At 42.0% G+C, this 14,219-nt stretch overlaps 1 protein-coding gene across 2 annotated transcripts in view; it reads left to right on the top strand.

Moving 5' to 3' along the window:
- The window catches only part of LGR5 (leucine rich repeat containing G protein-coupled receptor 5), a 120,437-nt gene that overhangs the window by 84,493 nt on the left and 21,725 nt on the right, over window positions 1–14,219 (top strand). Inside the window, exons 5-6 of one of the 2 annotated variants that reach the window (XM_032645038.1) lie at window positions 10,108–10,323; window positions 12,088–12,159. In XM_032645038.1, the coding sequence (XP_032500929.1) occupies window positions 10,108–10,323; window positions 12,088–12,159 (288 nt within the window). The remainder of the gene's footprint in view (window positions 1–10,107; window positions 10,324–12,087; window positions 12,160–14,219) is intronic. The other variant, XM_032645039.1, reaches the window with a different exon arrangement.

Here is a 14,219-nt window from a genome sequence, read left to right as displayed (position 1 = left end):
ATCGTTGCTTCACTTACTGATTGTCATTAATGATGTTCAAGCACCTCACTGTCATTAGTGGAAGTTCAAGGTGATCAAAGAGAATGACACATTCATGTTTGTCCAGTTAACCAGGATATTACTTAATACATGTTGATTTTCATGCCAAGTCTGCACTAGCAAAACTAACTGTGGAGAATGCACAATCACAAAAATAATGGGTTGGTAAGTAGAAAATGAAGGGAGAATTAGACATGTCTTTAGCATTCTCTCTATTCTCCAATTAGCTAATAATCTTCTTTAGAGTACAAGACATTATTTTAAAAGCCGAGAAGAATATATAACTCCTGCCTGGAACAAGATCTGCCTGAGCATCTTACTGTGACGTCAGCTTAAGGGCTACAGACACCCCCCTCCCTGGACCCTGTGAAATGTCAATAACTTCACCTCAACTCTTCATAGTAGGGTTTTGCTACTAATAATCCAGAAAGAGAATAAGCAGGAAGAGGAGGTGAGGAGGAAGAGGCAGGGCTCGCAGTGCCGAGCAGAAAGTAAGGCAAGCCTGGAACCAGCAGTAGTTCTCCACGGCTAATGTCCAGGAGCCTATTGGGTTTCAGACCCAGGCTAAACAGTGGGAAGGAAGTAACAGAAGACAAGGAGCGGAAGAAAAGAAAGCAACGGGAGGTAACCGAGAGGATAAGATTAAAAGATCAAAAGGGGGGCTTCCCTGGTGGCGCAGTGGTTGAGAGTCCGCCTGCCGATGCAGGGGACACGGGTTCGTGCCCCTGTCCGGGAAGATCCCCCATGCCGTGGAGCGGCTGGGCCCGTGAGCCATGGCCGCTGAGCCTGCGCGTCCGGAGCCTGTGCTCCGCAACGGGAGAGGCCACAATAGTGAGAGGCCCGCGTACCGCAAAAAAAAAAAAAAGAAGCAGCAAAGTATAGGAACAGGACAAGGACAAAATCAAAAACACCCACGGTTATAAAAGCAGGAGCCGTCGATATTTATTAAAACTCTTACCTGCATCACCTCACTTCACCCTCGAAGAAACCTCATGAGGTGGGAGCCAAGATTATCCCTTCCTTAGTGATGAGGAAGGAGAAAACTCAGAAAGGTTAATTGACCTTCTCAAGGTCATTTGGCTTTAATAGAGTCAGGCTAGAGGTAAGACCAGATAAAAATTCTGGTCTTTCTGGCTCCATAATCTGCCAATTTTAGTACTACTCTATCGTGCTTCCCTGAGCGAATCCACTACAGAGAATGGACACACAACAGAATGCACTAATGTGAGGGGAAGGAACCTGACAGAAATGAATAGTACCTCTAGGTATATGGTTATGGAGGTTTACAAAAAGGAGGAAAACTAGTAAAGCTTCAGAACAGAAATAAAGAAATTGAGGAAGGGACGAGAGCAATATTTATTCATGTGTGGACCAGTCAGACTTTTTTAGTGTTCCCCTATGCATTTGGTTGTCTCTTCCCTCGTTACCTGGGAGATGGAACTTGTCTCCACTTTCCTGATGAGGAATCTATAGGTGAGAAAAGGGTATCTTGTTCATATTGCAAAGGTAAGAGTTGATTAGACAAAGAGAAGAGGGAAGAACTTTCCAGACAAAGGGAACTACATGTGCAAAACCTTGCAGTGATGGTGCGGGGAGAGGGGAGCTGGTACATCAAGGATCAGAAACAAGATCAGTGTGGCCAAAGCAGGAAGAATGAGGTGGGAAAAGTGCAAGAAGAGCCTAGTGAGGCGGGTGGGGTCCAGACCCCTTGAAAGCTCTTTGGGACATGTCACGAATTTTAGTCTTTATTGTAAAAGCAGTGAGAATCCACTGGAAGACTTTGAATAGGAAAGGGCATGATTGGATCTGTGTTCCTGAAATAGTCTAGGAGAGAAAGGAGAACTTTGTCAGGATGGGGGCAGTGGAGATGGAGAAAGGGAAATGGATTTGAGAAATTTTTAGATGAAATTAGCAGCATTTGGTAATGAATTGGCTACAAAGAATGAAGGAGAAAGAGGTGTGGAGGATGATTCCTAAGTTCCTGGTTTATATAATCACATATTTACTGAGACCCATCGCTGAGATAAGAAATACTGGTAGAGCATGACATTTGGGGAGATAATGAATTTGGTCTTGAACATTTTCAAAACCAAATGTCTTGTTTAAGGAAGAACAACTCAGTAGAGATGTCACATAGGCAGCTTGAAATCCAGATCTAGATCTCAAAGAAAACTGAAACTTAGGTTAGGTCCTTCTACCATGCATTTCCTGTTACCTAACGCTTCATTGTAATGATTTGACTGACTACCCTTTAGCAAACATGCTCTATAAACCATGTCTGCCTGGTTTACTGCTAGATCTCCAGCACCAGGTACTGTACCTGCAAAGAAAGCACCCAAGAAATACTTGTTGAACTGAACCAAAGCATCCAACTCTAAATGATGTTCTAAACAGCTGCTCAAGATCAGCTAATCTCCCCCGCTTTGACTGTAGCCTGTGTTCACTGATCTCCCTGGCTCCCAACTCTTATCTCTGTACCCTGGTTTTTCCTCCCTGCCCTCCCTGAGCTAAGAGTGGGGTCCCAGCGTTTCCTTGAGGGATTTTGAAGTTGATCCGTCTGCAAGATTTAGCTTTCCCATTGGCTTAGCTGAGGACTCCCCACTTCAAGAATAGGGTTGAGAGAGGAACCATAATATTGTCTCAGGTTGATGAGATTCAGATTAGGCAGGAATGAGAGGATGTTCCTGAACACAAGGCTCAGAGATACTGTGGGAAGAAGCTACAAAAGGGACTTGACTGGAACACAGAAATAAGAGAAAAGTTTAGCTAGATAAGGTGGATGAGCTTTGAATATAAGAATGGAAAATTTGGGTTTAAAAGGAATGGTAACATGGGAGAACTGTGGATTCCTAACGGGCGTGACATAGAGCCCAGTTGTAGGGAGACTCGTCTGGCAGCAGCCTGCAGGATTAATTGAAGAGATAAGAGATCAAAAGCAAAAGGACCAGCTAGAGGCTGTTGCAGTGACGCAGGTGTGAAGAGATAAGAGACTTAATAGGCAGTGGAAGTCGACACTCTTGGAGATGAAGATAAATGGAGAAACCTTTGTGAATGTTAGTCTGGACAGCAATGGAAGATGCAAAAATGACCCCCGGATTTCAAATCCTGGTGGTAGCTGGGAGACTAACGGTGGTCCTGACAAAAAGGAGGTCTTGGTTTTCTATGGAGAAAAATGAAGCTAAAGAAATCAACGCTCATGTTACTTTGGCTGTAGATCATCTCCCTGTTAAAAAATTCGCAGCCATGGAGACCTCGGAGAAACTGAGCAACTCCATGTAAATTGACTTTAAAATATATTTCTCATTGGAGTCTTGTACTTCCCAGCGATGCCAGAGAGGCAGAGGTTTGGTTCTATTAGACACTTCATCTGGCTACTAGTCGAGCCAGCTGACTAGTCTCTACATTATTTTTTTTTTTTTGTAACTAAATATATTTTTTAATCCTGCAAAAACTCCTGGTAATCATCCAAGAGAAAGAATAAATGATATGACTATTAGTTCTGACAGGAGCATATCTGACCCTTCTCAAGAAAAGTTACAATTAGAACTCCAGGGTTTGTTTTTTGGTGAAAGAAGTTGACTTCAATCACCATTAGTGGATTTGTCCATCTGTAGGTAATTACAGAAACTAGAGTTGGGACTAGTCTCTAAGTTACTACACTTCAATGAACCTATAGAGTTTCCCTCTCCCCAAGCTGCAAAGATGGAAAAAACTTTTTTACCTTTTCAGAGACAAGTCTAAAGCAATAATTTTTCTTCCTGGTGTTACATTAAGTTTACCAGTAAATAAGATGGAGAATAGAAAGATGGAAGAAAAAATTCCCATATAAGCAATCATGGTGTTTATATGCTTAGTATCTTCCTAGGTTATAGATGGGAAATTTCATTAGAAGGTGGAATTCCACATTGTCATGATTTCATAAATATTAAAAAACAATACTAACAGTAGAAATGACTCATTATTAGGAAGAATTCATATAAATCAATACGAATTCAATCTGTAAGAGTTCATATAGATAAAATTCTATCCAGATAGTATTATTATAATGATCTGACAAATTCAATTCCAATGATCCACTGGTTTCAGTGCAATCAAATTCAGTAAAATTTCACCATAACAAAGACCTTAGGGAATTGGTCAAATTGTGTCATATACAAGCTTGGAACTACAGGCTTTTCATTTCATAGTAAAAGTTAGATAATAATGGAAACTGTTTTCATTTCTTAAAATTTTATAAATGAACTAAATCACTGTGCTCATTTGATTCTTCAGGAATTGTTCAACATGGTCTCATAAAATGTACAAATGTGTGTACAAGAGAGTTGATCGTTTAAAACTTACGAAGAAAAATGCTCATCCAAATATAAAATAGCTGTGTCAAATGCTGTGCTTCATAGCTCTGTTTATCGTAAGAGTCCCCGTAAGCTGTATTATACCTGCAGCTGCAGCATTCTTCACACCTTTGCCTTTTTTTTCCTCCAGTCATCCATGTTAATAATTGACAATATTACAGTCATCTGAGATGGGAATTAGCCAATATCAATGGGTTATCTTTTGACTAACGCTTTCTTCTTTGTAGTTAATGGCTCATCAAAGACATTCTCAAACAAAGGTATAAGTTTGTGTGATACATTGGCAAGGTAGCATATACAAGATATATGTAAAGGGCTATTTTCTGGAGAAACAATAGCAAGAATGACCTCATAGATTCTCTAATCCCTACTATAATGCCATCTATAAAGCAAAAATTCCTTTCAGGAGTGTGGAGCAGATAGGCAAGATGTTTCTTTTAAAAGAGAAAATTTGTTAAATTAAGCTTTTATGCATGAAAACGTTAGGGAAAAACTTCAGAGAGAGAAGTTAAGAAAATAAGCACTTTTTTTTTTTTTTTTTGCCTGTTATGTTCCAGCTCCTCCTCACATAAGATACACTGATATTACAGAACTGTATTCACAGTGAACATGCAGTTCTGTTTTATCTTTATTTTGTATAATACTGGGTAACATTCATCCCTGCATGGTTCCCTCCACCCAGTTGCCCAGAACACTAAACCACCATAGCTTCTTTGTCTTCCCTTCTGATCACATCTAGCAAATCACCATGTTTGGTCAGACCCACTTATTTAGCATCCTTCATACCAGGCCTTCCTCCACATTCCCATACTTCTTTAAAGCACTCCTCCTTTCTCACCCTGTTGACTGCAACTGCCTTGATCACTTCCTGTCCCCCCAGCCCCTCTTGCACACAGCTATCAGACTGACCTTCCCACAGCACATCCATTATTAGGGTGTTCACTCTGGAGACAACACGACACCCCCATCCCAGAGAAATAGTTTTATGCAGATCTTGAAGATCACTTGGGGGAAGGTGAGACGTTTCTCATAGGTTTAGTAATCCAGAAACTTTCTGGGAGTGAGGTTATTCAGACTCCAAATGCTTACCTTGGATACTCAAAGTTGTTGAAGCCTGTCAGGGTGAAATGGATGGTCCTGACCAGGTGCCAGTGGTGAGGAGAGACAACCCAGAGTCCCTGAGAAACAACCCCCTTGGCCCAGCAGTTTGTGCAGTAGAATCCCTTTTGGCAATGGTAGAGCCCTCCGACCTCCAGGCTTCCCTCCAGAGAAGGAGTTTCAACGTATGCCCAAAAGCCATGACGAATCCATTTCTCATCACTTGTGGTCCTCTAAGTGGCGCTGCAGAGGCTCATAGTTAATAAAAATTCTGTTCTTGCACTAGAGGATATATTTTTCCTCAACCATTTTTGCCTTTGGGGACTTTTTGGACCTTTGCTGGAGAAACACAAAAGATGTGTGCATCTCCTTTTCTCTGTGAAGGAAGCCTTCCTACAACACCAATCAAAACATGCAGTGCTGGACATATGTATTAAGGATGTACAGTGAGTAGAAAATCAGCCACCCTGCCAGTCTATATGACCAAAAAAAAAAAAAAATGGCAATCTCCGATAGATTTGAAATTACAAAGGATTAAGATGCTTCAGATCAAACAAAAGAAACTTCAGGGTAGGGGGAATGATACTACTTCCTAAATGTGAAGATTTTTCTCCAGTAATAAGCCTATCATTTGTAGAGTGCTTTAATGTTTGCCAAACCCTTCTGCATATATTTTTCTCATTTAATTCCCATAGCAATTGTGTGACATGTTGTGATTCTGCTTTACAGATATGAAAATTGACCCTCAGAGAAATTAATCAGAATGCCCCTAATCTCAGAATTTAATAAGTGACAGAGTCTTGACTTAAATTTGTGTCTTAATTCTCCTAACTCAGTGCACTTTCCAGTTTACCATATGCTCATTATGTAGGTGGTTGCATGTGACATAGGAAGTAGGGTAACATTTTATTTTATCTATCATTTTCTGTAACTTATAAGTAACATACAGAGCATAAAATGGGTGCCATTTCCTACATAGTGATTACTTTTCAGATTGCATTTCAAGATCATAATTAAGAGGTTTGTTTGTCCAGAAGAAGGTGAGGCCACTCCCTTTGTTAAAGTGTTTCATTTTGCTACACCTAACTGCACTGCAGGCTTTATGCTGCCTCTGCCCCATTACTGATGGATACTTAAATGCCAAGATCACTGCTAGGAACTTTCTCTGAGAATGTACCATCTATCCCATGTCACCACTTCTTCTTTGCCTTCAGAGTGAAGATGTACTCTTTAGTAATGTATCAGGAACACAACTATTTGCCCTTTGTGATACTGAGATATATAGATAGATAGATAGATAGGTAGATAGATATAGATAAACACACACACATGTACGTATAATGATAATACTGAAGGCTGAAAAGTAAGGGTGTCTGATCGCAGACACCTCTTCATCATTTCTGTTATGAGGGATGAGAGAAGTAGTCTGCATGTCTCAGAACTGAAATTCACTGACAAGCTGGCACTCATGTTAACCAACTTTTGACTAAGGGAAAATTTTAATTGACTTCTTTTTTTCTGACTGGTCTTATGGTCAAAAAACAAAGATGCAAACTGTTAACCCACTTCAAGCAGTAATGATTTAAAAATCATTAAGGTGCTTTATAGTTTACAAAGTCTTGTTGTGTTCTTTTCTTTAGTAAGATAGAGTTACCCCCAATTTACAGATGTGAACGCTGAAGTCTGTTGACTTGGCCATGGTCATACAGCTGTTATCTGATTTGGACCCAAAATTTCTCATCCCAAACCTCTGCACTGATTCACAGATTCTGAGCTGACTGCGTGCGCACACACACCTTTGTGACTTGCAGGAAATAGAAATGAAAACCAAAAAACCCTTATAAAGTGCAGCCGTATAATATAGTTATTCTTGTTGCTCCTGATAATATTATAGAACCACATGTCTACGTGTGTTTTCATGTACTGTGTTCTCGCGTTTTACTTACACTCCAGTGCTTAACAATTGCATTTTCAGGCATATGAATAGAAAACGCCCAGCTGCCCCACCAGACCAGGTTGACATAATATGAGCTTTCTGTTTACTCACTGAATAGGCACAACTCGTGCCCTGCCAGCTGCTTTGTCCACAGTCTTAACCTTGCTCTGTAAGAACCACCTGTATGAGTGGCTGGATGATGAATTCTATACTCTGGTTTGCCTTGGGATCTTCTGTTAAGACTGACTCAGATAATACCTCTGAGCGTGAACAATATACCACTTTCTGAAATAGGTTTGGACCACTGCAGCCAGGTGGACGTGGACTTCAAAAACACTGCATTGAGAAGGAATACCATTTATGGGGAGCTTCTTGGATGAAGAAACTGTTGAGAAAGAGAAAAGCTTAATGCTGCACTCAGGATACCTGAGTACTGGGTCAGGGTGTATTAGTATTTGGAGTATTAGGACTGTGAAGAATTGCCCTGTCCTACTCATTTTAGATAGCAAATTGCTCTACTAAGATCACGGTTGTAGAAGCCAGATTACATCCTTTTTACTGGAGGTGGGAGATGATTCATAAAAGACACCTATCCAGAGAAATGGACTTTTTAACAGTGGAAACTGATACCAGGGTCACTTCAAGATCCAGCAGAAATTTGGGTAGTAACTTAAATAGCGAAAAAGACAAGCCTGTGACTCAATGCAGAGAAAGCCTCTTCCGTACATGTAACCTGATGGCTACACTGAACCTGAATGTCAGTCCTTTTCAGGACTTAGAAGCGCTTGTAGTTTCAACGCATAAGCAACTAGCAATCATCAGTACGTCAACTAAAACTCGGAAATTCATATTATTTAAATAAAATCATCATGCTTTAATCAGTGCAGTCATTAAGGAGTTACATATGTGCTTTACTCTTAGTCAAACAAAATCAAGCACCTCCTCATGCCCTGATGACGTTATACCTTATTTGAACGCGGGCCGAGCATGTTGTTGCTGGAATAAGGGGAAGAGATGGTGTTGAGTTCGTCTAAACCTTTCCAGTTCCATTTGTAGACAGAACCTTGAGATATTTGGAAACTGTGTTTCTGCTGCCTGCAATGATAGTTGTTCTACTGGAAATTTAATTGTGAGTGGGCTGTGACACCGGACTTGTTTGTTCCAAGTGACCTTATCTCAGTATCAAAACTTGGCCCAGGGCTTCCCCTGGTGGCGCAGTGGTTGAGAGTCCGCCTGCCGATGCAGGGGACACGGGTTCGTGCCCCGGTCCGGGAAGATCCCACATGCCGCGGAGCAGCTGGGCCCGTGAGCCATGGCCGCTGAGCCTGCGCGTCCGGAGCCTGTGCTCCACGACGGGAGAAGCCACAGCAGTGAGAGGCCCGCGTACCGCAAAAAAAAAAAAAAAAACTTGGCCCAGGACCTTGAGGGCATCCCTCCCCATTCAGTCAGCAGAAGCAGGAGCGAGGGCATGGGTGGAGTGAAATGTGTGACCAAAAGTGAGGAGCTGCTTTCCATTGAGATTAGCTCCCTACCACAGAGAACTCTATTTCTAAACTGTTTAAACTTGGTCTGCAGGGGATTATTTTGTGATCCTTGTGTGCTTCCTGCATCTGTTTAGTCTTAAGTGCTTCCTAAAACATTTTTCAAAATCCACTCGTGATTTTCTAATCCTTCCTAATACATGCGCTGCTTAAAACGCAACTCTTTCTTTAATCCTAGCTTTGAAAATGCAAACCAATGTGTGAGCCTTGAGAACAGACTGGAACAAATGAATGAGGGCTGTTGGATGCATAGCTGAGTGTTGATGGTTCTGTTGTTCATGCACCTTACAGGAAATTTGAATTTGTGTCTGCCTGGTCACTTCAATATGAAAAGTTAAGGCATTGTCATTACAGCCATTGTTTATGTTGGATTAGGGTGAAATAAATGTATTGCACTCCCTCTGCTGGCTCTGAAGCTGCAACAGCTTATTAACTAGACCTATTTTTAGATGTATTTCCCCATTTTTTTAAAAAAAAGCAGTGTGTAGAAAAAGCAAGCAAAAACTGGGAAAGCTGTTAATTTTATTGTTCATTTAAAATGTCAAGAAAAACAAACATCTGCTCAATGTCTTTGGTTCGGATGAGCAAGAAAGCCTGCAGGTTTAGGCTTTTCAGCACAATAGTAAGAAAAGGGGGGGGCACCTCCCTTCTCCCTGAGGCATGCCTCTGACAGCCTTGTAAAAATTATTTGGTCCCTTTCAAATACTGAAATAATCTTTTCCCAGAGCTAGTCAATAAGTATGTTTTGTATGTTCAAAACAGTCCAGGAAAGTAACAGCATTTGTTTGTCTTGGGGTGGGAAGGAGGAAAGAAGGTGTCTTTCTCCTGGTGTCAGAAAGGGAAGCTAAAAGATCACGCCGAAACGTTAATACCCCAGGGGAGGCCACTTCCCTGCTGGAAAGCATGTTATCCACAAGGCTGGAAGAGAATCACGGCACTGTGGAATTTTACAGCAGTGGTTCTACTCATGAGTGAGAAGAGGCTACCAGAAGAGCAGAATGCTCCGGGTGTCAGGGGGTCCTGAGGACCCCGAGCCCTGTTTCTCTCCTATTAATCAGCAGATTGAGGTTTTCCTGCAAAGGCGCATCTTGTGCCTGGGCTTCGCTCTCTTCTTCTCCTCTTGCTTTGCTCTCTTCCCCAGGCGTCTGGATGCCAACCACATCAGCTCCGTGCCCCCCAGCTGTTTCAGTGGCCTGTATTCTCTGAGGCACCTGTGGCTGGATGACAACGCTCTGACAGAAATCCCTGTCCAGGCTTTCAGAAGTTTATCAGCGCTGCAGGCCATGACCTTGGCCCTGAACAAAATACACCACATACCAGACTACGCCTTTAGAAACCTCTCCAGCTTGGTGGTTCTGTAAGTTTTATTGATTTTTTTCCTCTCTCTTTTAACAGTTTCTAAATTCACTGTAACACCTTGTAATTCACTGTAAGACCTTGACCTTAAACAGATAGCCCTTCAGACTTTGAATAGGGACATTTTAAGGGAGGGAAAACCCCCCAAAATGACTCACAAATGTTCTAAGTGTGTAAAAGAATTAAACAGCGTTTATCGAGCACCTGCCAAGGGCCAAGCACTGCTAGGCATTCAAAGATAACAAAATATGACCTCTGTCTTAGGGAAGCCATTGTGTATTGTACCGGTAATCACCACACTATATGGTTAGTCCTGCGACCGAAGTTAATAAAAAAAAATCCCTTATTTCTGATAATAATTTATAATGCAGGTCAAATTGAAATATGCCCTTCTTATTATTTAATAAGAACTTCTTGACCCCCTTTCAAGGGAACAGAAGCAAGGAATGAACCCTTGACAGCGAGCTATGCATTTGTATGGCTTTTTTCCTTTGAGGTCCAGATTTCACTATTTCAAGTAAATCAAAAAGATTCTCAAGTAATAGTTTGAAAACTAATCAGTTCAAGAGTGTAGAAGGATGTCCCACGTGTATAACTATGTCAGTCAATCCTGATACAGGACAACAGTAGCTGCTTGACAGCCTCTAAGAGCAGTTTGCATGGAGACTTCGGGGAAGGCGTCTTCTGCACTATTTCTGGCTTTGCTGCATGCCCCCCACCAGCCCATCGCTGTCTTCAATCACTCCACTTTTCCTGATGACACGTCAGTCTCTTGCACTACAGTATATACTCCTTTGACGGCTGGCCAGCATCTCATCCATCTCTTTAGGCTCGCCTCAACCCTCCTTCCTCATGTGTTGCATGTAAAAAATCCTCAATAAATGTCACAAAGATGTCACATGAAACCAACATAGATTTATTAGAATGAAAACCTTAGTCTGAAAGGATAGGACAAGTGGGGTGATAGTAACAAATTTCTATACTGAATTTCACATACAAAGGTGATGCTTCTATCCCACCAGAAGCTGGGTACGTTCTTTAATTTTTCCCTCCACTAGAGGGAATGGATTTACAGAGATCCAGCTATTCTTTTTCCCCCTGTCCTTAAGCCCATTTTCCAAAAACCCCTTTGGGACTTGGTCCGGTTTTCAGTTATGCACACAGCTGTTCTCTAACCAATTTAACCATTGAGCCAAAGATGATAATTAGAGCCATTTATACTATGTCAAGATAACTCCTCTCCTTGGGCAGCCAAAACATCTGATCGCCATTCTCTGCGGCTGAGATTGTTGTTTCCTCTTAACCTGTAGCCCCACCCCGGGAATGTAGCCATTATAAGCCATCAGCTTTAATAGAAAATGTGCTTAGTACACCTAGGACCTTCCTTCCATCCTCCATTTGTCAGTGTTGGTCAGAATCTCTATTTAGTATCCTACATCCCAAAGCCACACTGAACAACCTGAATTTACTTTTATCAGTCTCGTTGCTCACTCCGTGATTATTATACACTCCATGCTATCTCAAACCCAAAAGGTAAAACTGTGACTGCCTATTCAATTCTGGGGTATAGAATCATCTGTGGTAAGAGTGAACGGGGCAGATAGCCTTTAAAACAAACAAACAAAAACGTTAAACAAAGCATTTCTTATATATAATCCAGTGCATTCTTTAGCATAAGTTTCTTTGGATTTCAGCAATCAAAATGTCCTGCCTAAGTTTCCATGTGCAGTGTGCCTCCATGACTGTCAGTAATGTTCTCCTGCAGGCATCTCCATAACAATAGAATCCACTCCCTGGGAAAGAAATGCTTTGATGGGCTCCATAGCCTGGAGACTCTGTGAGTTGACCTTTTATTTGTTTCCCTTTTTTCAGTGTTTTCATGACTATTCTGAAGGAATCCAAATAGCCTTAAAGTCAGACTTGCTATTTGGTTTGGTTAATTGCCTGAGCTTTAAACAGATATTTACTGTGGCTTCATCTTACCCACACACACACACCCTACAGAGCTGAACAATAAAACAGATTTTATTTTAATCTATCAAGAGTGATAAATTAGTTAGAATCCTCATAAGCTAAATGAGATGTCCTCTACTGAGCAGTGACTGTTTGCTTAGGAATGTGTTCTGTCAAGGATCAGTTCCATATTGTCACTCAGGCTCACTCTTCATGAGTCTGGTCCAACCCCCCGAATGAGAGGATGCAGAGTAGCAAATGCCAAACTCTGTCCAATCCAGAAGGAACAGGCGCCTCATTAGCAAATGGTGAAGCTTCCTGCTGAAGCAACCCGGAAGTCTACAAAGTAGTAACAGTAGTACATTTTTTGAGTGTATCTCTAACCAATATTGTACTGAGCACTCAGCATACATTGTTTCAGTCACTCCTACAAGCATCCCATAAGAGCAGGTGCTACCATACCATTTTAGGCTCCAGTAAGGTTAAGTTACTTTATCAACACGGCATAGCCAGTCAGTGCATAACTGGGATTTGCTTCCTTCCCTAGTTTGACTCCAAAATCCATGCTTACCACTATACCCTACTTCCAAAGAGTGGGTCAAAACCTCAGTTCTGCGTTGGTCTGTAATAAAAATACATAGAGTCCAGCCAGCTGACCACCCAGAGCCACAGCGAGAACAGTTCTTACGGGCCTCCCCAGGGCTGAGCTGTTTCCTAGGGGAGGGGCTGCTGTTCATCGCCCTGTTGAGTAAGAGGCCTAATGAGGGTGCTCACAGGCAGTGAGATCACCTTGTGTGCTGGGAGAGGAAGTGGTTCCAGCTGCGCCCTCCTCACCTCCGTGTTTTTAACACTCAAGTGTAATAAGCCACACAGCGCCGCTGAATCTACAACACTGGCTCTGACCAGGACTGCAGAAGGACGTGACCAAAGACCACATCTCGTATGGCTTTGGAGCCCTTGTTCATTTGCATACAGAGCTTAGCACTTTGTACCTGGTCAGTTTAGCTTCTAACCAGATCTGGGTCCACTCATTTCCTGCAGGACCTAACAGCTGTCCTTCCAGGGTTGCTTAAGTCACTCTGTGCTTCCTCTTAGAAAGGAGGAATCATCCTGATAAGGAGATGCCAAAGGTGAACTTGTCCAGGCCGGACTTTGAAGTCGACTTAAAGGCACAGGCAAGCTGTTCCCATCAGCGGCTTGGAAAAATTAGAACATCTCCCTTATTTACACAAAGGCTGGGCTGGGGAATATTAGCAATGGATAGCACCTTCCAGTCCTTTTCAACACAACAGGAACATAAAAACAAGATGGGCTTTGATAGGTATTTCCATAAATAGTCTTCCGCACCCCCACCCCCCACCCCACCACGGGGCGCTTGAGGTAAGGACCCAGGATTGCAAATTCATGCAGTACCTGCATTCAGGGCAAATTCATGTGAGTCTCAATGTCCCCTCTTCCCTCGCCTTGCCCAGGGCTACAGAGGCTCAGTAGATTGGTTATTCCCAACCTCTTCCTTTCCCTCACTAGAAATCTAAGTAATTTATAAGGACCCAATCCTCGTTTAATCAAAACAGAGCATCTGGAGAGATTTACAAACAGGAAGAAAATTTATGTCCACAAAAGACACAAGTTTCCTGCCTGCTGTATAGCTTAAGGATGGTTTGTGCCAGACAAGTAGGAATCTTGATTCATGTTTAACTTGGTCAAATTATCTCTCTCTTAAAGTTACATAGGAATTCTTCCCCACAGAGGAAGATCTAACCACATCTGATTGCCTGACCAAAAGGTTTTTCTGCGTCCTCTGGGAAATCTGCCGTTCCCAGAGACAAGGAGGCAATTACTTTTTCATATGGAGATGTAGATAAACGGTGGAGTTAAGTCTATAAAGCGCTTGTGAGTAATGGAACTGAAAAGCCATTTGTGTCATAACAGAGAAACGAATGA

Source organism: Phocoena sinus, chromosome 10 (genome assembly GCF_008692025.1).
Source record: "Phocoena sinus isolate mPhoSin1 chromosome 10, mPhoSin1.pri, whole genome shotgun sequence".
Lineage (NCBI taxonomy): Eukaryota > Metazoa > Chordata > Mammalia > Artiodactyla > Phocoenidae > Phocoena > Phocoena sinus.
This window is presented reverse-complemented; position numbering and strand designations above follow the sequence as displayed.